This window comes from Myodes glareolus, chromosome 6 (genome assembly GCF_982192425.1).
Source record: "Myodes glareolus chromosome 6, mMyoGla1.1, whole genome shotgun sequence".
NCBI classification, from domain to species: Eukaryota; Metazoa; Chordata; class Mammalia; order Rodentia; family Cricetidae; genus Myodes; species Myodes glareolus.
Window position 1 is genome coordinate 8,204,576 of NC_142031.1, and position 27,577 is coordinate 8,232,152.

At 51.2% G+C, this 27,577-nt stretch overlaps 1 protein-coding gene across 1 annotated transcript in view; it reads right to left on the reverse strand.

Annotated features, from left to right (window-relative positions):
• Positions 1–1,087: 1,087 nt before the first annotated feature.
• Positions 1,088–27,577, reverse strand: part of Ciroz (ciliated left-right organizer protein containing ZP-N domains) — a 32,661-nt gene continuing 6,171 nt past the window's right edge. Inside the window, 14 exon segments of the mRNA XM_087906871.1 lie at positions 1,088–1,905; positions 1,907–1,953; positions 1,956–2,041; positions 2,043–2,980; positions 3,434–3,624; positions 8,442–8,565; positions 8,800–8,996; positions 10,365–10,449; positions 10,948–11,085; positions 12,347–12,385; positions 17,733–17,876; positions 18,830–18,954; positions 22,042–22,140; positions 25,174–25,274. Coding sequence (XP_087762997.1) covers positions 1,870–1,905; positions 1,907–1,953; positions 1,956–2,041; positions 2,043–2,980; positions 3,434–3,624; positions 8,442–8,565; positions 8,800–8,996; positions 10,365–10,449; positions 10,948–11,085; positions 12,347–12,385; positions 17,733–17,876; positions 18,830–18,954; positions 22,042–22,140; positions 25,174–25,274 — 2,350 coding nt within the window. The 3' untranslated portion in view covers positions 1,088–1,869.

The following is a 27,577-nucleotide window of genomic DNA, read 5'->3' on the forward strand; positions in this document are numbered from 1 at the left end:
TTTGTCCCTCCGGACCATCTCAGCACCCTTGTCATTTCTGTCACTTAGCCTAGATGACCTCACCCAACTATTTCTATTCTTTTTGCAGTGGGAAGGATTGTTTGTGCTTACTATTTTTGAGACAGGCTCTCATTCTGTAGCCCCATGCTGGCCTCAGATCCTGAGGTCTAGGATCAGAGACCTGTGCCACTGGGCTGGCTCCCCTGGCTCTTTCTGAGTTTACCTCTGACCTTCTCCTTAGTGCATTCTGTCACTCAATGTAAGCCCCACCCCCAGCTGTTCGCTCGGTTCTCTTCTGAGCACTGGGGAACATCTGAAGCTGCCCCATGTGGTTATTACATCTCCAACCCTAGAATACAGAGAGAGAGAGAGAGAGAGAGAGAGAGAGAGAGAGAGAGAGAGAGAGAGAGAGGGCTTTCCCCTGTCAGGAGGGCCTCCTTGCATCTGGAATGGTACCTGGTACAGAGGATTGACTCCATAGACATCTGGAATAGTGAAGGGATGGAGTCTTGAACACACATGGTAAGGCAGGGAGCATTGTCTGCAGAACGACCGTGAGCCCAGCGCATCAGGCTGGGCTCTGACCACTGACCTCACTGGCATCTGAAGGTCTGCCATTGTGGGATCCCTGGCTCCTATGAGTTAACATAGACCCAGGAGAAGCCAAGACCACCCAGTGGTGTGTCCAGGATGTGGGACCAGGGTTGCCTTCTATTGGTTTCCCCCTGTAGGTGTCAGACTTGCCTTGGCATGGGGGCCACCATCCCTGGGCAGCAGTTACCCACAGGGGGCGCGCCTCGTTGGGGGCAGGGGAGGGGGCTGGCCTTGGAGTCATGGTTCAGATTCAAGAAGGGAAATCATCCGAGCTTTTAAAAAATTAAATGGAGTCAGTAATTTGATTTCAGAGAGAAGCTGAAAACCCCGTAATGGCAGGAGCAGCTCAATTCCGTGGTGAAAAGGAAAAGCCTTAAATGGGGCTATTAAGCTTTTGCCTGGGATGGATCTGCCCGGAGAAAGAGGAAGGAGGGGGGCACGCAGGGGGGAGAAGTCATCTTCGAGGTAGGGACCGTTTATCAGCCAAGACAACCCTGATTATTTATTTATTTATTTAGTTCGCGTTCTGGGCGGGCACGGCCGCCCGGCCTCCTCTTCTTGGCTGCGTTTCAAACCCCACTTCCAGCCACAGTCGGTCTGGAGGGGGTGAGGCACCGCCCTCTCAGGGAAGCACGGAGTGGGGTTCCGCCCAGGCCACAGCTGGGCTCCCGGGCCACTGAGTTTGGGAGCTCTGGGTCGCTGCAGGTCAATGGATCTGTCCAAGCCAGAAGGGTACCAGCCGCTGCCATAGAAACCATAGTTTGTGCTGAACAGCAAGCCAAGCAGTGACACTCCATCCTCCCTCCCCGGGATTCCAGCATGCTTGTGCAGGGCTCGGGACCCAAGGCTTTATGCGATTCTTGTTCACCTCCTTCAATAACCCCACCGGGGAGGAACGAGTATCATTTCCCCTCCATTGAAGAGGAAACTAAGGCTCAGAAAGGCTAGTGCCCTGCCAAGGTTACAAAGCTAGAGAGGAGACTCTGGGGCCAGAGCCCTAGACACGGGTGGGCCTGGCTGTAGGCCTGCACACTGCCCAGACGCCGGCCCAGATTTAATAGTGAGCTGTGAAGCACAGCTGGGCCAGCTCAGGGAGGCCAGGGGCTCCTGTCCTGTCGCAACCGTCTTCTGAAGGGAAGCAGGAACATACCAAACTGTGTCCTTCCTTCCCTTTGTGCCTCCCCTCCCTGGACACTCTGACTCACCGCTGATGTCTCTAGAAAGACTCAGCACAGGGGCCTCTTGAGCCCCCACCGCCACACACACGCGCGCGCACTAAAGCTCAGGAAGCTGATGGCTCTCAGGGATGGGGGGCCAACCTGGCCTCCATTGACTCCTGACCACCAGGGAGGGGATTCCAGCTTCACTGGAGCAGAGCAATCTGCTTTCTGGGGGAGCCAGAAGGCTTTGGGTGTGTGGAGGCAGGGGGCTGGCTGTGTGTGGGTGGCCAGGTCTCGGGCCATGTTGGAGCTGACTCAAGCTGTAGGGTCCTGTCTGCACTTTCAGAAGGGGTTGCAGGCTTCTCAAAGGTGGCAGTCAGAGGGTCCCTGGGAAGTACTGTCTGAGGATCTGCTGGGCCCACACTGTGCCTCTCGGGGAGCTCTGGACTGGAGGTCTCCAGGTGGGCACTGGCATCTGACTGTCTCGCTCTCCGGGTGGTGAATATGACATCAGTCCCAGGCAAGACAATGAGTCCCAGCCCTTCTGTACCCTGACTTGGTTTTGAGGTTGACAGATCCAGGTACCCTCTGACCCCTTCTCCAGATGGATCTTGTTCATTCTGCAGTGGCTCCTCAGCCTTGATTATTGGTAGTATCTCCTGAGGCCTTCTAGGAGCACGGTAGAAAATCAACCCCTCTTCATCGAGGCGGCTCCTGAAGGGCCTCGTCACTGGTGGGAATTCCTCGCTGATGTGGGCAGGATCCCTTGGGGTGGGATCCACGGACTCTGTTGATTTCACAGTCTCTCTCGACCATTGTTCCAGTGGGAAGAGACTGCCTGATGGCTGTACAGGGTCCTTCTCAGTCGTCATGACTCTTGGAACTTCGGTCAGGGGAACAGATGGTTCAGAATCCAGCAGCATTCGGGGCCCATCGGATCGCCAAGAAGGCCACAGAGGAGAGGGGGCTTCTGAAGACAAATGTGTGGTCATGGAAGCGCGAGACAGGAAGACCGCCTGTGAAGGTCTGGGGCCGGCCTGGGAAGCATCCCTGTGCTCTGAGGAGAGTGTAGCTGGAGCCCAGAGATGTGGAATTAAATCTGCCTTTTTTGGAGGAATCTGAGGACCATGATGCTCTTGCCTTGCACTGGTGGAAAAGGAAGCAGTGGACATCCAGCTTCCTCCTTCCAGTGGAGCCGTTTGTATGAATGGCGCTGCTGGTTCCAGCTGCAGAGAGAGAAAAAGCATCAGAAATGAAAGCATATGGCCCTAGCAACCCTGTGAACCTCAGCCCAGAGAAGGATGTGGGAGCAGTGGCCTCAGGCTGGGCTTCTAGGCCTGCCTTCAGGACCCCCATCTCCAGACTGTTGGAACGTGCCTCAGTTTATGATCCCCTTGTGAATACAGCAACTGTCTCTACCACTGCCTTCTTCAATGCGAGTCAAGCAGGACAGACGAAAGGGCCCTGCCCCTAGGTGGAAGCATGTTAGGTCCCTGCCTTCCCTGGGAAACATTCTGAATTTGAGGAAGAAATGTGACCGGGGGATCTCAAAGTGTAGCTATCCGTGAATAAAGGGTAGTAAGAGAAAGGGCTTAGGCAAAACTAAAGCCATCCCCGCCTCATGGGGACCAGATCCTTGGGTAGGGAACAGAACGCGGAGGACACGGCTGTGGATTTGCCTCGGTGGTTTCTTTAGCCGACTGGTGCACAAAACGCCGAAGGGGCTCATCCTGAGCAGCCATTCGCGGGATCTGGAACTGGGGAGAGGCAGCAGGCGGCGGCAGTTCTGCTGAAACAGTCTCCCATCCAGGGGACAGGGTGGGTTGAATCGCTGGTGTGGCTGTTGAGACAAGTGACTCTTCTCTTGACCCTTCCAAATGGAAAGCAGAAGTCAGCCACCCCCTAGGGAAGCAAAATCTTCCTGCCACAGAAGCATTCATCTGTTCCCCAAAGAACAGAAGCCTGGTGGTTAGTGCCCAGCCCTGGGTTAGGAGCTGTCCTCACGGCTGAATCTCACAGAGCTTTGAAATTAAATTATCTGTGCTAGAAATGCAGGTAAGTTGGCAGAATACTTGCTTAACATCACAAGTCCTTGAGTTCAACCTCCAGAATGACATAAGCCAAGTATGGTGGCTCACACCGGTAACCCCAGCAAGTCAGAAGTTGTTGGCAAACGGATCATAAGTTCAAGTTCATCCTTGACTAGATAGCAAGGTCCTGGCCAGTCTGGATTTGAGACTCTGTTTCAATGAACAGAGTCTAATGAACTTAGAACACATAAATCCAGTTTTCTGCAGAGATCACCTGACTCCATTCACTGCCCAGCCTGAATGCTACCAGCTGGTTTCATCGGAGAGCCATCTCCTATTTTGAGGTATAATACATTGATCGGTCCAACCCCAGAAATCAATCAGAACCGGGTAGTGTTGCCTGCCTGACCATTCTCAGGTTAAACAGCGCAAGCACTGCTGATATGCTAGACCAGACCATACTGTCCCGTGTTGGGGGAGGGCATCTTTTACATTCTAAGATGGTCATCAGCATCCCTGGCCTCTGCGGACCAGGTGCCGGTGGCATCCTCCCAACACGCTAAGTAGCAACTCCTAATCCACAGGTCCGGCACAACCATTTAGCATTCTTGGGGGCAGGCTGTAAGGTGGTTAAAATGGTGAGGTTTTGTAGGGATTTTGTGTGGTTATGTCTGAGACAAGCTTTCCATAAGTAGCCTAGGCTGTTCTTGAACCCATCCTTCCTCCTGTTCAGCCCCCCAAGCTCTGCAATCACAGGCACTAGGCACCATGCCCAGGTCTCAGAGAACGCTTCCTATCATCAGCTTCACACAGAAGCTGGACAGACTGGGCCACCATGGTCTACCTCCTTACAAGGCAGAACCCTCTCAGATGCATCCCCAGAGAAATCAGGCCTGTCTTTTTTGGGGGAGTCTACTGACTCCTGCTGCCCGGACTGCCTGTCACAGCTTCCTATCCTAAACCCCACTGTGGCTTTACCCCCTTCCCCTGGGTCCTGGATGCCCTTACCCTCATTGGGTATGCTTCTTACCTGACCCCCACCAGCACTTCACCCAGGTCTTCTCACTCACGTCTCAAGATGTTTTTCACAGGGAAACTACACGTGCCACACAGCACATGTAAAGGTCAGAGGTCACTTATTCCCTTTTGCCACGTGGGTCCTGGAGATCGAACTCAGGCTAGCAGGCTGGGCAACAAGCACCTTTACCTGCTGAGCCGTTTTGCCAGCCTTCACCCAGTCTTTGGAAGATGAAGGCACCCCTCACTTCCATGGCCACACCTCCACTTCCATGGCCACACTTCACTGCCACAACCACACCCGCACTGCCATGGTCACACCTCCACTGCCACAACCACACCCGCACTACCATGGTCACACCTCCACTGCCATAGCCCCACCCACTGCCATGGCCACACCTCCACTGTCATTGACTTTCTTTTCAGGAGTGGGCACCCCGCTTGCTCCATTGTTCTCAGAAGCTGCCACCTGAAACTGTTAGGATGCTCTTGAACACCCTTTGGGTTTGATTTTCAATTTGTAAGGGAGAGGGAGATTTTAAAAAATCTGTAACTTGAGACTGAAGAGAAGGTTTGGTGTGGCTAAGAGCACCTGTTGCTCTTTCAGTGGAACCTGGGTTCGGTTTCCAGCACCCACATGGTCTGTCACTACCACCTGTAACTCTAATTCATGGAGAGCTGATGCCCTCTTCTGACTCAGAGGGCACCAGGCATAAACATGGTATACAGACACATGTGCGGGCAAAACACCCACCCGCAAAAACTGAAACGAACCAAAGTCTAAAAGAAAGTCCCAGAACTGCAGGAACGTGGGCGACCCATTCAGAGTCTGACTCACGAGTCACGGATTGACAGAGGAAAGACGTTTTGTAAAAATTCCTGGTAAAAATCGGGTCTAACCGGCACTTATAAGAAAGCGGTTGCTAAAGCAAAGGCTGAAGGAAAGCTGTGTGAGCCGCAGCCCCGATCTCCACCCAGGTTTCTAGACTGCAGGGAAAGGCAGGAGCGGAGAGCGGAGACTATAAAAAGAACTGAGAGCTCTGGAAGCTGCAAGGAGGTACAGAGGAGGTGCACTGGGGACCAGGGAGAGGAGAGACTCATTCCGGCTGCTGATATGAAATTAATAAAACCAGAAAGGGAACATTCTTTCCCCGTGTAAATCTTCCCAGGGAGGGAGGGAAAAAAATCCTCCTAAAATGTTTTTATTGCTGTTGCTATTTTTGTATTTTATTCATTATTTCCCTGTGAACAACCTACCTACCCTTCCGAGGTTAGAACAAAGTCCATCTCATCTCTGGCACCTCCCACTGGGTCCACCTGCCCTCCACACGGCTCCAGAGACATCTCCTATCTCCCCTTACAGGCTGCTGGAGAGACCCCATCCGGTGGCCTCGGCTCCCTCCCAGCTCTCTCTCCCATCGCAAGTGCCTGCTGAATCCTGGCCGGGTAGAGTTCCAACCCCCGCCCCTTCCAAAATCAATATCAGTGCTGCAGGAAACTGCTAAAACAAAAGCAGCCGAAACATGTAAAAACTTTCGAGAAATATTTCCATTTTTAGCAGCCGGTTAGCACTCGACCCCGTCCTCACGCCCCACCCCCCCAGCCCATCCCGCCTTTGTCTTTGTTTCGGAGTTTGGGGCTAGATGTGGTAGGCAGTCCCCCTTTTAATCTTTAAATATAGTTCTGAATATAATTACATTTTTATGCAGCACCGAGACATCATATCCTGGTAACGGGGCATTCTTGCACTATTAACATCTGAGTTCAATCTCCTTCCCGTCTGTCTTCTATTGAGGACAGTTAGGAAGTCCTGAGATGAAAGTGATTGACATCATTTGTGAATTATGTGTATTTCCTCGTGCTGGATCTGAATGGGTTTTGCTCCTGGTGGTTTTGCATGTGTGAATACCAGGTTGTCTGGTCGTCCGGCATTCACTGAAAGCCCCTTCAAGACAGGGTGGCGGCATCCCTCGCGCGTGCACGTGCGCGGGAGCTCGCACGGTGTTTACAGGGCAGCTTGCTCAGATGAAGGACACAATGCAGAGGCTTGTGCAAGCAGTCTGCCAAGCAGTTTGAGGTACCGACCGACCTGAGGCACTGAAGCCCACACAGAGATGGTGGGACACACTTAAATGGAAGTGAGACATCCTGTATCAGGTTCTCTCTGCATCACCACCTTTTAATGTAGCTCTGTGACAGGCTCTGGGATCCTTAGGCTCCAGATTGAAAAAAAAAAAAAAAAAGCCGAGTGGGAACTAGGGATGAAGCTCAGTGGGCAGAGTGGTTGCCTAGAACAGGAAGCCTGGGCTGATCCCAGTACTTCATAAACTCACCATAGTGGCCAATGCCTGTAACTTTTGAGGCCTGGAGGCAGAAGGACCAGAAATTCAACGAGATCTTTGACTGTGTAGTGAGTTCAAGGCTAACCTGGGCTAAATGAGTCTCTGATTGTCTTAAACAAAACAAAACAAAACCTGAGGCAATGTTCAGAGAAGTGATACGTGTCTGCAAACCAAGCACCTAGGAGGCTGAGGGAATTTAACACCAAGGCTAAACACTAAGACCTGGTCTCAAAATTAGAAACAAACCGGGCAGTGGCAGTGCATTCCTTTAATCCCAGCACTTGGGAGGCAGAGACAGGTAGATCTCCGTGAGTTCAAAGCCAGCCTGGTCTACAGAGAGAGTTCTAGGACAGCCAGGGCTGTTATACAGAGGAACCCTGTCTCAAAAAAAAAAAAAAAAACAAAAAAACCACACACACACAAAATTAATTAATTAATTAATTAGTTAAAAAATAAAAATAAATATTAATCAGTAAGGCGTTTACCACACCAGAATAAGAATGATCTGAGATCAGATATCTAAATCCCTTGTTTGAAAAAAAATAAATAAAAATAAAAAGGCCGTGGAGCCGGAGAGATGGCTCAATGGTTAAAAGCACTCACTAACTGCTCTTCCAGAGGACCCGGGTTCAATTCCCAGCACCACATGGTAGCTCACAACTGTCTATGACTCCAGTTCCAGAGCACCTCCCTGTGAACCAGGGGAAAACATGCAGGAAAAACACTTAGGCACATAAAATTGAAAAATACAAGCAAACAAAAACAAAAGACCTAAATGTTCTTAAAGCCTGGTGCACCTGTAATCCTAGTAGTCAGGAGACAAAGGCAGGAGGATCCTTGATGCTTGCTAGCTGGTCAGAGTAGCTGTCGAGGTAGGCTCGAGGGCCAGTGAGAGACTGTTGAATGAGTAAGGTAGACACACTGGACATTAACCTTTGGCTCCCAAATCCATGTGCACATACACATGCACACACACATACACACATGCACACACACACACATACACATGCACACACACACACATATACACATGCACACCACACACACACAGTCGAGCAGTCGAGGCTGAGCTGGGAAGCCGATGCACTCCCGCCTCTGTCTCCCTTTTCGCCATTCAGGACCTAGGCCTCTCCAGTGCCAGCAGCCTACTTGACAGAATCACTAAGTTGCTCAGATGTGGGAGCTCTCGGTCCAGAGAATGAATACTGCAAAAGGAGAATGAAACCAGAGCAGGGAACGAGACCACGGGTGGCATGAGTCTGTCACCAGCAGGCATGCTTTCAGCGCTCCTCACTTACCCACACACTGGAAAAAGTTCTCCACTCTCCAGTGTACTGGGGAGACCATCTCCGCAAAGGCCAGGCTCAGGTCCACCCTGTAGAACGCTTGTGTCCCTGGGGATTCTCTGGCATCTGGGCATGGCTGTGGGACAGCAAGGCATTGGTTCTATGTGACAAGATACATCCCATGTCCCCTGACTGTCCCTGCTGGGGCCACCTCCTAAACAAAATTAAGCCTCTAGGACATTAATGGTGAGGCCAACCCCCAGCCAGCCCCCAGAGACCTGCTTTCTAAATTTCTGACTTCGGGCTCAACCAGTAGCCCAAGAAAGAGGTCTCTGAGGAAGAATCAAGGCAATAACACCAGGATGCTGACCTGGTCCGGGAGTAGCAGCCCGGCTGGGATGCTGACGACCACAAAGTCTCTGTCCTCGGTCACCGTGAAGGTGTTGGACTGGTGCACCCGCAGGAACCTGGGGCTCAGGGACTCTTCCACACGGAGTCCTCTCCTAACCAGACCCAGTCTCTGCTTGGGGATGTAAACTGAGACCTCTGACCCTGGCTGGGATGACACTGGAACCAGAAGGAAACACAACTCAGAACACAAGCTACAGGGAGGCAGGGCCTTAGCCAGAGCCACACCTGAGGCCAGACCACACAAAATTCAGTTTATTTTGACACTGGAACTTGATGTCCCAAGAAAAGAAGGAAGGGAGGGAGGGAGAGAGAGAGGGAGGAAAGGAGGAAGGAAAAAAGGAAGGAAGAGAAAGAAAGAGAGAAAGAGAGAAAGAAAGATAAAAGGGCCACCCTGTCTAGCTCTCAGAGGATACTGCCATTCGAGAAGGTCGCTGGAAAAGCAGGTGCCAGGAGCAGGCTGGCAAAGGCCAAGAGTGCAGTTCATGGCCCTGCCTGGTCCCCCTCCCATGGCAAGCTGCAGGTAGGGGCAGCTCGCACCAGGTGTTTACACTTTAGCAAGAATTTTGTTGTGCCAGCTCTCTCATGGGGTGTTCCGAGCCGGCTCTGCAGTTGCTAAATGAAAAAGCATTTGCCTCCAAATAAAGATATTTCAAACAGTACCAACAGGGCGGGAGTGTATGGATTTGGCAAGGACATCAAGGCTGTTGGACTCCCCAGAGTTCTCATTCTGAGACTTACTTCATGATAAAATTCTCATCAAACCTGCAGTGTTCCTCATCTCTCACCTGCCCTCACAGGACAAAGCCTTCAATCCATCTAACTTCGCATAGTGAGAGCTTTAGAATTCAGATTCCTGGAGGTCATCAAATGCATCCAGATTCCTGGCCTCCTCACAGTGAAGAGGTGCATGGGAAGGGAGGGTATCACCTCAAAGTCTTGCAGAATATGACCACAGACCCTTTTCCATTTCTGTCCTCAGAGTCCCTAGAGGCTGCCTGGGACCCCCAGAAGTTCTCAGATCCCAGATCTGCAACCCTCAGTAGATAGCACTGTTCACAGTCGCACTTGACACGCCGCTCGGACTGTTTCCACGTCCATAGTCACACCACATGCCATTCAGACTGCTCCCAGGTCCACAGTCACACTTAACACTCCACTCAGACTGCTCCCAGGTCCACAGTAACACTTCACACTCCACTCAGACTGCTCCCACGTCCATAGTCACACTTCACACTCCACTCAGACTGCTCCCACGTCCACAGTCACACTTCACACTCCACTCAGACTGCTCCCACGTCCATAGTCACACCACATGCCATTCAGACTGCTCCCAGGTCCATAGTCACACTTCACACTCCGCTCAGACCGCTCCCACATCCATAGTCACACTTCACACTCTGCTAAGAAGAGAGGCGGCAGAATGGGGCAGTGAGGACAAGGTGTTTGGTAGAAGGGAGAAAACAGGAGGTACAGACAGATAGTGTAAAATCAACGATGGGCATCAGGGGCACTTCTGGATCTTACCCAGTGGGCACGCAGCCTTGAGGGAGTAGGCATAGGAACCGCTCACCAGCCAGAGTGGCAGGAGCTCCAAGGAAGTGTTCCATACCTGGGGAAGCAGGAAGGTCCCCCCTGTGGCCACTGTTCTTTCTAGAGGCATGCTCCCTCCTTAAGGGCCTACCCTCTCTACTCCACCCTTTCTTCTCATCTCTGAACAAAGCCCCAAGAGTCAGGGCCCCGGCCAGGGCCTGTTGCTCCAGCACAACCAGGAAATATTATTTAGCCAGGATATTTTTAGCAGGAAGCAAGCTCGGAGCAAATGTCATGTGAGCCGTCTTCTCTTACACGGCAACTTTGGGCTATTTAAAGAGATGGTAATTATGATCCTGCCACCATGATCAGGACGCGCTGAATACATGATTGCCGGAGCCCCTCATCTGCCGAGCAGAGCACTTTACGCTAATGGGGCCCAATTTTCGAAGCCGCCTGCCTAAATCTGTCCAGTCTCACAGGTGGACAAGTGAATTGGCAGGATGAGAAAGTGTTCCTGGGGTGCCAGGCTATAGGGACCCCCTCAAGCCCAGGCTGGCCGCTGTCCACCACTGACCTCTTGTCTCTGAAGAAGTTCTTGTCGTGGGCTTTGGACGGTGACCGTGGTGGCACCAATGTCCACATCTAATCCCATCAAGCTGGCGTCTTCCAGAGAAGCCACCAGCTCCCCTCGAAGGGACAGCATCCATGGGGTCTGATGACAAAAGGCAAAGTCACAGTCCAGCTGACCAGGAGACATGCTCATTTGGGGTCAAGGATCATGGGTACTTGGGGGCGGGACTCAAGACGGTGATAAGGTCATGGAATGGATCAGTTGACCAAGGGGTAGAACAGCAGCAACTTAAACATGCTGATGCTCTTATATTCCAGGGGAGCCGACCTCTTACAGGGCTGTGAAGAGCACAGATGAACATACCGGGCCCCTGAGAGCAGGGCCAGTCACTCAGCCTCTGTACCACCCAGGCCAGCATAACTGGCGGCCTGAAATGGGACACGGTCAATGGGGGCTGTGAATAAAGATTGGCATCTAGTGATGCGAGAGGTTCAAGGAGGAAACACAGCCCAGTCCAGGACTGAGGGAAGACTCTAAGACAAATGGAATGCAAGGATTCCAAAGACTCAAAGGGGTGTGAAGGAGGCTCTTCCCAGGGGATTGTGGGAACCACCAAGACCAGGAGAAAAAGTGGGTGCCTGGTGTAATGGTTTGTGCCTATGTTCCTGACACTTGGGAGTGTGAAGCAGGGGGATTTACATGATTTAAATAACAGCCTGGGCTATGTAGTAAAATCTTATCTTCAAATAATAAAAACTGGGGACTGGGGCACAGCTCAGCCAGTAGAGTAATTAATTGCCTAGCACACCCTGGGTTTGATTCCACTTCCCGCCCCAAACTATTAGAAAAGGAAAAGAAAAGAAAAGCTGGACCATGGTAGCAAATGCTTTTAATCCCAGCACTCTGGAGGCAGAGGCAGGCAGATCTCTGTGAGTTCAAGGCCAGCCTGATTTACATAGAAAATTCCAGACCAGTCAGGGCTATATAGTGAGATATATATATACATATATTTTGCCTCAAAACTAAAGAAGAGGAAGGGAAGGAGGAGAAGAGTGAGGGGAAATACGGAGGACGGCCGTGAACCACAGGACTGGGTGGCCTTGCAAAGGAGTCAGCTCCTGACACTGGGAACCTTTCAGAGAGAATCTTACCATGGCAGGACCCTGAGGCTTTCTACCCCAGCAGGGCACCACCAGGTTCTTTTCCCCAGACAGCTTCAGGCCTCTGTGCAGAGGGAGCCAGCGGGAGTTCCCATTCTGCCACGACCCAGGCCCACAAAAGTTACTACTGTCCACGGACACTCTCCACAAAAGGGCCATGGAAGCGACAACCTCCTGCCTCAGAGCCTCCCGAGCACCAGGCCTAGCAGAACCTTCAAGAACAATGCCCTTTCCTCACCTACCTGTCCACCGTGGATCCTTGGAGGCAAGGGCCTAGAGACCTGCGAGGAACAGAGAGGAAGCAAGGGTGAGGGAGCGCGCGCTTCTGCAATCACCACAGCAGGAGTCCAGCGAGAGAGTCGTGCGCCCGATTGTTTGCTCATTAAGACGAGAAAATCATTTCTGTTCTGGGACTCAAGTGTCAACAGACCCAGGGAAAAGTCGCCTCAGCTGCTGCTGGGCCAGGCCAGCAGGGCAGGTAGCGTGTGGAGCACAGCTGGCCAGGCGGAGGGAGGCTGGGTGTGCACATGACCTGATGCTTGTGGTGGGCTGGTTCCCAGGCCGATACCTCCCACCTCATCTCGCCCCCAGTTTCCCATCTCTTATCACCTTTGCTTTACCTGAGGACTCCAAGGAGCAAAGGTAGAGGCGTGTGTTCACCCAAGTGCCATGCTTAGGACGCCCAATCATCTCGGGCTCCCCCAGTGAAGGACATTCGAGGCTAAAATAAGGATGCTCTCAGGCACACCTGGACAGCTGGTCCCTCACTGCACCTGAACCTCATGATGCCTGGAAGGGACCGGCCTGGGCCCCAGCTGCACCCATCTGTGCTCTTGCCTACGCTTCCTTTATTGTATTATTTCTGTATTTATTATGTCAGAGTGTATGTTGTGGGCATGCATCTGTCACAGTGTGCATGTAGGGGCCCAAGGACAACTTAGGGATGTCATCTCTTCTCGCCGTTCAGGTCCTGGAGACGGAGCTCAAGCTGTCAGGCACGAGTGACTTTAGCTACTGAGCCATGGCACAGCCTCCTCTTACCTCCTGTTGCCTCAACCCACCCTCACCCCCTTTGCCTTTGCTGCCAGCATGGGCAGAGATACTGAGGCACAGGACAGAATCATAGACCAACAGAGAGCAGCTACCCCCTCCCCTTATTCCATAAAAGTTAAGGACACTGAGTCTCAAAAGACTAACGTGCCGGGACACCTCTCCCGTATAGGGCTACCTCCCCTTTCCCCAAGAGATGCAGAATTCATTCTTCCTGGCCCAGAGACAAGTAGCTGGAGTTGAGGTAGCCCCATCCCCTCAATCTTGCCAGTGCCTCAACTCTGCTGCCCTTGGCCTCAGATTGCTCAGCACCCCACTGCCGGCAGGCTCAGCACAGCCCACAGGGAAGCGAAAGCCTGTAACTCCCTCACCTTGGAGGTGCTTGGAGGTGCTGCTCAGGGAGCAGAGAGGAAGGAGACCGGAAAGAGATTCAACATTTCCCAGGTCAGCCACCAAAGCCTCCCTCCAGTCTCTCCACCCCAGCCCCACAGCAACCGGGCAGCCCTGGAGGCTGTGCTCTTTCACGGAGGGAGCCATTTTGTAGAAAGAAGGGAAAGGACGTGGGATCAAGTGCACAGGCCAAACGCGCCATGCCCTTTAAATGGCCACGAGCCGACTATATTTAGGGCCTGCAGACATTCAGCAGGACCTCGGGTAGTCTTCCCTGGGAGCAATCGCTAATCACTGCATTGAGTTTACCGGTGCCCCTGGGCACACTTAACCCAGGGCAATGAATAGTTATTGCGCAGCCTCCCCGCTCGGGGCTTGTGGGCACACTTAAGCAAGTTCGCAGATCGCTGCAAGCAGGGCATGGCTCGGGTACACCCTTGGGCACCCTGTACCATCAGCGGGGAGAGGCAAAGTATTAAATATCTATGTGCCCTGTGCCCGCGGCTGCATTTAGCCAGGGGCAAGGCTGGTGTAACGGCTTTAATTAAAACTTAATGCAAGTTCAAGGTGCAGCCGTGGAAGCGGCTGCAGAAGTCACCAGGAATGAATCAGTCAATTCGATGAGGTGATGAGGTTCTGTGTTGGGTGAGGGAAAAACAGAGGAGATGGGGCGGGGGAGGGCAGGGGGCGGGAAGGAAGGTGGCAGCTGAGACTATTGCTCCCATGCAGCCCAATTTTCTGAGACTCTGCCCAGGGAAATGGGGGTCCTGTAGCCCTGTAGGCTCCAACACCTATGCTGGGGATCTGAGTAGGTCTAAAAGGACAAAGTTGGTGCTTGACTGGCCGCTAGCTCTGCTCTGCTCCGGTTTCTGTCCAATGCTGTATGACAGGGGCAACCTTGTCCCCTGGTGGCCGCTCCCAAAATTACAGGCCAGTGTAAAGAGCCGTGACCAGTCCCCAGACTGTCAAACCCACGTCCCACTATGGCCATACTTGGGGATCTTTAAGAAGAGGCCTGTGACTCTCAGGAACAATAACACCTTGCCTGGTATGACCACGGTGGGACCTAAACATCCCTCTGCCTCAGGCACTGCCTCTTAAAGTTGGATAGCAGAGAACTCCAGAGGCAAGATCACAGCGGGCAGGCACAGAGCTGGGGTCCCAGCCTCTGCTCAGCTCTCCCTGTCTTCGCACATTTGCTTCAAAGGCCGGGACAGATGAGAATGGAACTGAAAGCCCCTCCCGAGGCAAGACTGGTGTCCGTGCAGATCTGGTCATCGGCACCAGTATAGAGCTTGGCATCCAGCATGTGCTTCTCATGGACGCTTCTCAAATGAATGGTTGCTGTCATCCTTAGGTCTTTCTCTCCATCCTCCCTTCAAGCATCTCCTCTCCTCTCCTTTCTTCCTTCCTTGTGGCATCAGACAAAATTGAGCACTTGGGGTTTTGGCTGTTTGGGTTGTTTTTTTTTTTAATTGTGTGTATGTGTGTTTGCAAGTATCATGGTTCATGTATGCAGGTCAGAGGGCAACTCACAGGAGTCAGTTCTCTCTTTCCACTACATGGGTCCCAGGAAACAAACTCAGGTTTAGCGGCAAGCACCTTTACCCACTTGCTGACTTCAAACTTACAGTCCCCTTGCCTTAACTGCCTGTGTTCTGGATTCCAGGTGTATGCCATCAAACCCTGCTCTAACTTCAACATCCTGTTTGGTGTCACGGTCCTTTCAAAGTTAAAGTTAACATTTTTGGAAGCCGGGGATGTGTTTCAGAGTGTTCCCTTAGCATGTGTGAAGCTGTAGTAGTCTCCGCCACCACATGAACCAGGTGTGGCATCACACCTCTAATCCTAGCACTTGGGATATGGAGGCAAGGCAATTAGAAGTTCAAGCAGGCCATGGTGGTGCACGCCTGTAATCCCAGCACTCGGGAGGCAGAAGACGGTGTACCTCTGTGAGTTCAAGGTCAGCCTGGTCTACAGAGTGAGTTCCAGGATGGCAAGAACTGTGACGTAGAGAATCCTTGTCTCAAATAATAATAATAATCAGAAATTCAAGGTCATCTCCTCCTGCATAGCAAGTTCAAGGTCACCCTGAGATGCATGAGACCCTTGTTTCAAAATAAGGAAACAACTGCTCAAAAAAAAAAAAAAAACTGTTCCATGAGTAAAGTCAGCATTTTTCCCTTGCTGAGGCGGGAGCCTAGGGCCTCACACATGGCTAGACTAGCGCTCGACCTCTGGACTACTTTCCCAGCCCGAAGTCAACTTTCTAAAGTGTAATTTCACATGCAACTATAGATTTCCTGTTTCTCCTTTAAAAGCTGAAATTTCTAGCAAGATGAGGCAGAGGTTGAGTGACAGCTCACCGAAGGGGCCTGTTCTAGCTTGGCCAGGGCCCCGATACACTTCTGGCTCATAACCGCATTCTGCCACTAGCAGCCATGGAACCCTAGCTACTCACGTTTTGCCCACTTGTCCACTCTGTAGCAGGGAGGCATAAACAGCACTTCCTACCCACGCTGCTGTAAAAGTGAGACAGTCAACATCAGCAGAGCAGGGGCAGGGGCATGGCTCAGTGGCAGAGAACTTGCCTGGAATCTATCAGTGAGGGGCCAGGGGCACGGCTCACGGACAGAACGCTTGCCTAATAGATGTAAAGTCCTGAGTTCCATCCTTAGCGCCAACGTAAATAATTTACAAAGCAGCAGCCACAGCCATGCCCGGTGCGGCAGGATGAGAGGAAGATAAGCTTTGCTGAAGAAATGGCGGCTTGAGTTCAACTCCTTACTCCTTTCTCCATCTGACACATTCATTTCTGCTGTGAATTTGCAAACCCCCCCACCCCCGTTCCCAGTCAAGCCTCTCTCTAGTCCAGGGCCACAGAGAAACTGGAGCTCAAGGATGCCACCAAGCAAGGACACAACTGAAGTACGCCGGAGGCCTGTGTTCTTCCCAGTGAGCATGGTACATCGCTCCTCGGTGCCGGGGATGGAACCTGGGCCCTTGCTCACCCCCAAACCTGAGGCCTGTAATTCTTTGACATGATCTAAGTTAAATCAGGATCCAGTGTTGTGGAAATTGTTCTGTGGATAAAACGCTTGCCTCAAACAGGTAGGGACCTGAGTTTGGCACCTCAGAACCCCCACAAAACCAGATGCGGTAGCTGGAGTCGGTCATCTCAGCATGCCCATAGCCAGACAGGAGGCAGCGCCCAGAGGCTCCTCAGAAGGGAGACGGCCTGGCACAGGGAGGTGCAATGAGAGGCCCTGTCTCAAAGAAAGAAAGGTGAGAACTGACTGCTGAGGCTGTCCTCCAACCCTGACACACAAGAAACTCATCGCAGGCATGAGAGAGAGAGAGAGAGAGAGAGAGAGAGAGAGAGAGAACAGGGAGGGGGCGAAGGATGAGGAGAGGATAGACTGATGGCAAGTCAGCAACCTTCCTTCCTTTTTTTATGGTTTTTCGAGACAGGGTTTCTCTGTAGCTTTGGAGCCTGTCCTGGAACTAGCTCTTGTAGACCAGGCTAGCCTCGAGCTCACAAAGATTTGCCTGCCTCTGCCTCCCGAGTGCTGGGATTAATGGCGTGCGCCACCACCCAGTCTTTTTACTTTTTTTTTTTTTTTTTGCCAGCAACTTTTCTTAATCCGCAGAGAAAAACACAGAGGACACAGAGGACACACTCCCGTTGTTCTGACGTTCACTTGATGACTTAAAGAACACAGCTGCAGAGACTTCGTTTGTCACCACCCCTTATCCCAACACAGGACTCAATACCCAAAAGCCCAGAGGGAGGTGATATCCAGTCAGCACTAAATGTCCGCAGAGAATGGGCCTATCCTGTGTCCCTAGCTCTCACTTCTGCTGGACTACATCCCAAAGTTCAGGAACCACAGTCTATCCTGGGCCTTTGAAGAGAAGCCAGCCCCCGATGACCATCACCAGCATCGGAAACCTCCCGGACCCTTCCTGGCCCTCCCTACCCTTCCTCGTACTCCCCAGTTCTCCTCAGTCCTCCCCAGCCCTCCTGGACCCTCCCCAACCCTCCCTGGTCTTCCCCAACCCTCTCTGGACCTTCCCCACCCCCCTGGACCCTCCCCGGACTCTCCCTTGTCCTCCCCAGTCCTCCCTAGTTCTCCCGGGCCCTCCTGGACTCTCCCCGAACCCTCCCAGGCCTCTCCAAGTTGTTACCTGAATGAATGAGGGGTGGCAGCGGACCCTCTGTTCACTCAGCCTGGACGTGATCACGGGACACTTCATTATACAGAGATCACTCTGCTTCAGCCTTTTTGTCCCTTTTTGAAACATTCTGATTTCCAACCTGTAATTTGCTTTCTGGACGACGGGCAAAATTCACACATTCAAACGAAAGAACATGCAGTTAATAGGTCACAATTATAGGTCAGCCTCCGCTCACAGCGTGCGCAATGAGAAGCCTGTCTCATGAAGGAGCTAAGCAGCAAGTGGAAGGGTCTCTGGGACAGGGGACCTGGGCAGATTCTGGCCTGTGACAGTTCAGCCCTGACAGGGGAAGTCCCTGCTCTGTCTTTCAGAAGGTCACCCTTAAAGAGTCAGCTTGGGTTTTTATCCGCTCATTCCTGACAACAAACAAATCTCTGCTCACAGCTTGTTTCCTTCGACCCCAGGAAGAAATCCCTTGGTCCCATTGTACAGCTGAGGCAGTTGAAGCCCCACACATGAGAGCAAGCAGCACATGGCTGTTTCTGCAACAGAACTTCAACATGCCCGGCCAAGGGATCCCTCTTCATCCCTGCAAGAAGCCCGAGTGTGAGCTCTGGAGTGGGGGGTGAGGCATGGTATGTGGGGGTGAGGGACTGTCAAGGTCGGCAGTGATGACAGAAGAGAGAGGGGCAGGGGGGCTGCTGGCGAGAAGATGATAAGCCAGGCGTGGGGATACACACCTAGAACCCAGCACTCAGGAGGCTGAGGCAGGAGGAGCCAAGGACTGCTTGGGCTATCGAGTGAGTTCAATGCCAGCCTGTGCAGAGAGAGCCTGCCTCAAAATTAAAGATTGCTTTTCTTTTTTAAAGGGGAGGGGGTTGTGTGGAGTTGGTGGTGCACACCTTTAGTCCCAGCATTTGGGAGGCAGAAGCAGACAGCTCTCTGTGAGTTCGAGGCCAGTCTGGTCTACATAGGTGGTATGTTCCAGGCTAGGGTTCATAGGGAGACGCTGGATGTGTAACTCAATGGTTGTGCACTTGCCTGGCATCCTAGGATACGTGGGGCACTGACCTCAGCATGGCAAAGCAATAGTTTCCCAAACCCACCTCTTTCTGCACAAAGCAGCCCGAGTACAGAGCTCGGAAGATGAAGCTGCCCTCCTGAGCAGGACGCAAGAGGAAACCACATTTGGTAAGAAGAGAATCCAGGTGGCTAGGGGCCCTCGTGGTGCCTGTGGCAGAAACAGACAGGACCATGGGAGAACAGCGGAGGCCAGGTCAGGAGCATCCAACACCCAGACATAAGCCCATGGCCGCTCTGCCCTGGAGCGCCAGACAACAGCAAAGACAGGAAGCCTGTTGGTCCTGCCAGATATACATGCAGGCTCTCCCATCCCACCCACCTCCCAGCTCTGGGCCCAGCCTGGGCTGTAGAAGCTGCCTTCTCGTTCCTCTCCGGCTCCTTCCATCCACAGCAGCCCACAGAGTCCCATTCAAGCCTTCCGCAGATGGCTGTGCTCTCCATTCAGAGACCCATGTGAGACACACCTAGTCTCTCACTGCTCTCTCTCCCTCTGCCTTAGCCATACTGGCCTCCCTGTTACTTCTAACGCATCGTGGGTACACCTGGGACCTTTTCACTGGCGATATCTTCCACCTGGACTGCTCTTCTAGCTACCTGCGTGGCTCAGTCCACCACTCTCAAGTCTTTAAGTCAATCCCGCTTGTCAACGAGGCCTCTGCCAGCAGAGGCTCCATCACCCTCTCTTAACCTCGCCCTGCTCTCAGGCCCCCTTCCTGCATCACAATTACCACCTCGCCTGCTGAAAACCGGCTAGGACTACAGCAGTGGTCTTGTGGCCCTCCACCCAAATGCCAGCCCCATGGCGCCAAGAGTATTTATCTGTTTTGTTCTTCGCCATATCCCTAGCGCCTTAAGCTGCATCTGGCGCGGAGAGGGTTCTCAGTAAACATTTATTGGATGAGGAAAACACAAAGAGGAATATCACTGAGCAGAGGGATTACAGGCAGTTTTCATTATCGTCTTTAGATTTCTTCTGTTTCCATAATTATCTTGTGTTGCTTTTGAGGTGTTTTTTTTTTCTTTTAATCAAGTCCCCCACCCTCCCGCCCCAAAGCCCACACTTTCATTCCCAGATAGTTGACAGAGGAGGAATACGCCCTTGCAGGAGACAGCTCCGGCAGCCTGGATGTGGGGGGACTCTCGGGTGACAAGCCTTCCTTCTAAGGGCGCGCAGCCTTCACAGCTATCTTTAGCAGGAGATCAAGGCCGAGCCTGTGGCTCTGAAAGGCGGATCGCTGGGGAAATAAAGTGTCTCAGCCTGGATGTGCAAATTGACCCGGGTCCCTTTGGTTTCCCATTCACGTCTGCACTTTGTAAATATTTGCCCGCATCCCGCTGCTCGCACCTGCTTGCTGTCCCTTCAACTTTATGGAAGGCAGCAGGCAGCAGCGTTTCTGCATCCCACCTGGCGCTGCCGAGTCAAGGAAAAGCCAACGCTTCCTCCGAAGCCACAGGTGTCTCTGACAGCGTCTAAAACTAATGGCCTGTGGCTGGCTGCTGTGACTAATTCCCTGATTATTGACTTTATGATTTTACACTTAAAACTTCTTTATAATAACACACAGAAGTGTTTAATGGGCTCTATCCAGAGCCATAAAAATTACTTATTGAACAAGCGTTTTAAAACTATTAATCTATTGTTTTCCATTAATAATGGCTTTCCAAAGAACAGGCGACAGCTTAATGTATCCTCGCATTTTCTCCTGGAAAAGTGGCCTTTTAATACACAAATGCCACTTCGGTTCCAGAGGCGTTGCCGGCTGACTGACCATCCTAGGGCCAGTTCAGGATTCAGGACACAGCAGTCCCAGACAGCACTGTAGAATTCCCAGACTAAGCCAGGCGTGATGGCTCACAACTCTAATTCCAACGCTGGGAAGACTGAAACAGGACTGCCATGAGTCTGGGGCCAGCCTGGACCACATAGGGCAGCCTGGGCTACACCATATGAACCTGCCTTAAAAAACTAAAGGAAGGTCGAAACATCAAAAATAAAGGAAGGAAGGGAGGTAGGGAGGGAGGGAGGGAAGGAGGGAAAGGAAAGGCTTTCTGAGATGGGAAGGCTTCCCTCCTTGATTTCTTCAGTATTGTACAAAGGAGAGGAAACATTTGGATGTCTTCCTTGCAGCTTCTATGACCAAAGGCATCTCAGGTGGTGTGCTTCAGGTACGTTCTCTCTATTCTGGTTCCTTCTAGAAGTTCCCAGAAGGCCTTCCTCCTGGAAAACGGGTAAGCTCATGGCTCAAAGTTTTCTGAAAGCCATAATTTGCCCTCCATTTGGCTGTTTTAGGTATGAAACTCCCCCACCAAGCATGAGATAGTGGTTCCAGTGGGTAAGACCATGGACCAGGGATTGGAGAGTAGACTCCGTGGCTAAGAGCCCTGGCTGCTGCTCTTCAGAGGACCTGGCTTAGCTTCCAACATTCACACAGTAACCCACAACCATTTGCTGCCCCAGTTCCAGGAGGCTTACGCCCTCTTCTGGCTCCCACTGGCTGTGCAGGTATGTGGTGCACGGACTCACATACAGCAAAATGCCCATACACGTGCAATAGAGGTTTAAAGAGAAGAAAGAACCGTGGGCCAGCAAGAAGGCTCAGTGGGTAAAGGCGCTTGTCATCAAGCCTGATGACCTGAGTTCAATATCTGGGATCCACGTGGTTGAAGGAGAGAACCAAACCCTGCAAGGCATCCTCTGACCTCCACACGCAAACTGTGGCACAGTTCTGTAAACACTGAATTTTAGTTTGCACGCAAGCGCATGTACACACACACACAACTAATAAAATAAACAGAAATTTTAAGAAATACATTTTTAAAAATTGTCCCATTAACCTCACAGTGTGATTTAAGTTTAGGGACATACTAGCACCTGATGGGCACTTCAATCCAGGTTTGGGGCCATTTGTCCACTGAGCAATGTCTATTAGGAGTCTCCTAAGCATGAGACAGTGTCCTTAATCCTGCAGGAACAACACGGAGCACATGGGCTGTGCCTGCTCCCTGCGACCTGCTGGCGGCACTGATGACAAGCGTGTGAACAAGAGTAGAAGGTCATTTTAAGTAGAAACCAGATTGAGAGGAACTGGGATGAGTGTGTGACCTTGAGAAGGTCAGGGCAGGCCTGGAAAGGAGCAAGCTTGTAGCCCAGCAAAGCCTTTCAGGGAACTGCAGTGCCCATGTCCTGGTGTGAGAAACGCATTGGAGAACCTGGAGGGCTGAGAAGATAGCTTACCCGGCGGGTGCAGGACCCATGCCAGCCACTGTCTCAAACCCTGCACGTGGCTCCTCGGGACCTGCAGGGTCATGTAGTCTGAGAAGCACTCGACCTTCCCTGTGGGGTAAAGAAGTTACTGCTGAGGAGGCAGAGAGGACACAAGGGAGAGCGGAAGGAAAGGAGGAAGAGTGGACAGGCTTCCTTCCAAGCTTGCTGCAGCGAGCAGTCAGAAGGGGGCTCACCCCTGCATCTAGCCACAATGACCAGCCAGGAGGGGGCTCACCCCTGCATCTAGCATCAGTGTTTTGTTTTTGGTTTTGGTTTTGGTTTTGGTTTTCAAGACAGGGTTTCTTTGTAGCTTTGGAGCCTGTCCTGGAACTAGCTTTTGTAGCCCAGGCTGGCCTCAAACTCACAGAGATCTGCCTGCCTCTGCCTCCCGAGTGCTGAAATTAAAGGTGTGTGCCACCACCACCCGGCTTAGCCAGCCAGTGTCTTATGGGAAGACGAAAAGCAATGTGATTTCCTGGTGAGCACAGGTACTGGAGTCAGAACATATGGATCTAAAGCCCTACCGTGTGCGCGTGCGTGTGTGTGTGTGCACATGTGTGTGCGTGTGTGCGCACACATCTGTGTGCGTGTGTGCTCATATGTGTGTGTATGTGTGTGTGCGTATGTGTATGTGTGTGTGTGCGTGTGTGTGTCTGTCTATCCATGTGCCTGTTGCTTAGTCTGTTCCTTCCTGGAATTGCCTGTTTGAGAGTGGTGATAAGGACATGGATAACGATGATGGGGGTGACAAGGACGGTAGTGATGATATGATGGGGACTCCGACCTAGGTTCTCTCCCAGAGCCTGATTTTAGTCTTTATCCTTCCGCCAGGATGGACGGTAACTGCTGGCAAAACCTTTCCTGAGGGCTGAGAGTCCCTCTAGGGGACAAACAAACCTGAGGATCCCACCCTAGTCTTAGGCCACAGTCATATCCCCTCTCTCACAGATGAGCTCAGTAATGGAAAACCTGGAGGCTGAGGATGTGGCTCAGGGGGCAAGAGCTCCTGCTGAACAATCATGAGGATCTGAGTTCAAGTCCCCAGTACCCATGTAAACAACCACGAGTGGCCGGCCATACGAGCACCTCCCACCAAGTGCTGGTGGATATAGAGACCAAGATTTGCTGGCCTCCAACTTAACTCCAGGTTCGGTGAAAGAGCCGGATAACAGGCACCCTCCTCTGGCCTCCGTGTGTAAAGGGGCGCACACACCCAGACACATGCGTCTGCTATACACATACACACAAAATAAACTATTTTGTAAAAGGGGGGACAGTGAGATGGCTCAGCAAGTGCTTGTGCTTGGCACCCAAACACGTTGATCTGCCAGCCTCCTTTAGATCCTCAGAAGCTGTTTGCCTTAGGTTCCTGTGGCTGTGATAGAAGACTTGGCAAAGGCGACTTGGGAAGGAAAGGGTTTATTAAATACAGGGCAGGAGCCTAGAGGCAGGAACCAAAGCAGGTCATGGAGGGGTGCTGCTTACTGGCTTCTTGTCACACACACACACACACACGCACGCACACATGCACACACACACACACACACACACACACACACACGCGCGCGCTTGCCCAGCCTGCTTCCTTATACAACTCAGGACCACCTGCCCACGGGCAACGTTGCCCACAGTAACTGCTCCTCCTTCATCAGTCATTAATCAAGGAAATGCAGGGCAGGTACACATGCGCCTTTAATCCCAGTCCTCAGGAGGCAGGGGCAAGTGGACCTCTGTGAGTTCCAGGCCAGCCAGGACTACATAATGAGACCCTGTCTCAAAAACAAACAATCAAACAGACAGAAAACAAAACAGAATAAAAACCAAAAAGCCTACACGGCTTTGTGGCTGGAGAGCTAGCTCAGTGGAAGAGCACTGGTTGTTCTTCAGAGGCCTGGGCTCAATTTCCAGCATCCACGTGGCGGCTCACGACCGTCTAACACTGTAGAAGAGGACACGATGCCCTCTTCTGGTGTGCAGATAAAATGTGCGGGCAAAACACTCATATCCATAAAGAAAGAAAGAAAGAAAGAAAGAAAGAAAGAAAGAAAGAAAGAAAGAAAGAAAATAAATCTAAAACGAAAGGGAAGGAAAGGAGGGGGGAAGGAGGGGTAGGGAGGAGGGAGGGAGAGAAAATGCCTCACAGATTTGCCTGTGGGCATTCTGATGGAAGCATTTTCTCAATTGAGGTTCATCTTCTCAGATAACTTTAGTTTGTCTCAGGTTCACATATATGTATACACACACACACACACACAAACACACACACACACACACACACACCAGGGTACCATATAAAGAGGGAAGGAGAGAACCAACTCCATAAAATTGTCCCCTAAGTATGCCATGGCACAGGTGCCCCCCCACACCCATATATACACACATGTACACTAACAATAGTGAATAAAATTAGAAGTTATTTCTTTAAAAAATCAGCAGGAAGTGTGGGAGAGGGCCACAACATAGGGCTTGGCCTGGGATGAATGCTCAACAAATATCTATTTCTCTTGTAATGTCTTCTGTGTGGCGAGGGGCTGACGGTGGAGGCCCCAGGGTTCTGCTGTCTGGCTGAAGTCGGGGCTCTCCTACTCATTGCTGGGGATAAGACAAGTCCCTCGCCCTTCCGGACTCTAATGTAAAAATAAGTTAGATTTCCCTGTGTGGTGGTACACACCTTTAATCCCAGCACTTGAGAGGCAAATCAATGCATTCAAAGCCAGCCTAGTCTATATAATGAGTTCCAGGCCGGCCAAGGCTATATATTGAGAACCTATATCCAAACAAACAACAAAGGTCAAAACAGCAAAACAAACAAATTAGTGAACCCCAAGACTGCATGCCAAGCCTGGCACGTGAGCCTGTGACGGCTATTTCAAAACAAGAGCTTCCTCAGTGAGAGGGAGCCTGGGCTCTGACTTCAGCCATTCCTGGGAACCCAAGCACTCGGCCAGTGCTAGTTGGCAGAGGGGTCTGCCGTCCAGGCTAGAGTGCTGGCTACGAACGCTTCTGACTTCCACGTAACCACAGCAGGCAGGCAGGTTATCAGTCTGAGAAGAGGGGAACCGCCTGAAGCTGGTGTGAACCAGAAAAGCATGACTGATTTACCTGTCAGAGCTCCGTGTGCCGGGCGAGGCCTGTCCTTGTTTGACCCGAAGGGGAGGATCCATGGGAACACAGCAGGCTGAATACAAGCCAGCCAGACGGCCCTGTGAGGGAGGGAGGAGGGTGTGGAGCGGGTGCCCAGCCCAGCAGGGCTGCCGAGCCTGACTTCCTTCACTCTGGCAATTAGATCTCATCTTTGGTTTGGTTTTCTTTTACTTTTTATTACTGTTTTGTCATGTTGTGTTTTAGGACAAGTTTCCACCATGTAGCCCAGGCTACCTTAACCTCACCATCTAGCCCAGACTGGCCTCTAACTTGTAATCCTCCTGTCTTTGCCTACCATGTGCCCAGGTCACAGGTGCACAGTATCTCAGCTACACTTCATTCAGTCAATTATATTTATGCGTCTATAGATTTTATAATTTTTTTATTTTTGCCCTGTTAGGGGTCAAATCCGGGCCATTAGAATGCTAAGCAAGCACAATACCACTGAGTTACACCCTAGCCCCAGAGATATATTGTTTGCATGCCTACCATGGGCAGCAGCCAGGACAGGGACCAAGCAGCAAAGGCAAAGAAAAAAGTGAATAGAGGGATCTCCCAAAGCAAGCACTGAAGCAGAAACAGGGACGAGACTCAGAAAGCGGGGGGTGGGGGTGAGGGTAGGGGAGGGGTGGAGGGGGGGGTGTTCCTGGAAGGTCAATGTAAAAAGATAATTTCCAAAAAGGCAACATTGTTGTTCTCATACAGATTTTGTTTTGATTTTGTTTTTTTGTTTTACGAGACAGGGTTTCTCTGTGTAGCCCTGGCTGTCCTGGAACTCACTCTGTAGACCAGGCTGGCCTCCTACTCACAGAGATCCACCTGCCTCTGCCTCCCGAGTGCTGGGATTAAAAGAAGTGCGCCACCATCGCCCGGCTCATACAGATTTTTAAAAATGAATCTGTATTAAAATTTTTATTAAATAATTATTGATGAGGAAACCTTGCAGATTTACAGCCAGTTCAAAGGAGAGAGAGAAAAAAAAGAACAGATATATTTTCTAGATCCAGGATGTTGGAAGGAATTTGGAAATAGACTGGAAACCAGCTCAGTCCATGGGAGGCAGAATTTCTGAATAAAAAGAGCCCTGGTCACATGCGCCAGTCCCTGACAAGAATCCTTCGCAGGCCCCAGGGCCGTCCACAGCTTAAGGCTCCACGAGGGTTTGGACAGTCAGCTCCATTGGTTAAGTGCCTGCCAGGCAAGCATGAGAACTTGAGTTTCGATTCCTAGTGTCCATGTAAAAAGCCAACCCGGGTGATGCACTCCTGGGATCCTGGCACTGGGGGCGGGAGAGCAGAGTCATGTGATTCCTATGGGCTCCCTGGCCAGCTAATCTGTCTGGACTGGTGAGTCCCAGGTTCAGTGAGAGAACTTGTCTTAAAATAACAGGTGGTGGTGGTGTATGCCTTAAATCCCAGCACTCGGGAGAGGCAGATGAATCTCTGAGTTCAAGGCCAGCCTGGTCTACAGAGCAAGTTCTAGGACAAGCTCCAAAGCTACTTTGTGAAATCCTGTTTCAGAAATAAAAAAAAAAAAAGAAGAAGGTAGTATAACAGAAATCCCTAAATGCCTATATTCACAGTTCGCAAGTTATGGATAGCCTCAACCAAGGAATGAATAAAGAAAATTTGTATTTGCAAACAATAGAATAATTCATTGTTTCTCAGCCTAATGAATAAGAAGATTAGAAGATTGTGTCATCTGCAGGTATGAATAGATCAAATAAATCAGAGTCAGAAAAAAAAAAAGGTGAAGGGCATGGTGGTCACATCTTTAATCCCAGAACTGGGAGTCAGAAGCAGGTGGACCTCTGTGAGTTCAAGGTCAGCCTGGTCTACACAGTGAGTTCCAGTCCAGCCAGAGCTACGTAGAGAGACCCTGTCTCAAAACACTCATAAGATAGTTATAATAATAATAGCAATAATGAAACAATGAGGAGATGGAGAATAAATAGATAAATAAATAAATAAATAAATAAATAAATAAATAAGCAAGCAAGCCAGTAGTTGTGATGCATACCTTTAATCCCAGCACTCAGAGCCACGGGCAGGGGGAGCTCTGTGAGTTCAAGGTAAGCCTGGTCTACAGAGAGAGTTCCAGGACAGCCAGGGCTACTATGTAGAGAGACCTTGTCTCAAAGAAAAAAGTAAAAAACAAAACAAAAAAGTACAAATAAATAAAATAATGTAAAAAAATAAAAAATAAAATAAAATAATGTGGAGCACAATAAAGACAACAAAGGAAGAACTCAGTGTCTACCTCTAGCCCCCCCCAAACACAAGTGCACACATGCACCTCCATACACACTCTTGTACATGCATGCCTTCCTTGACAAGGTATATGCACACATGTATACACATAT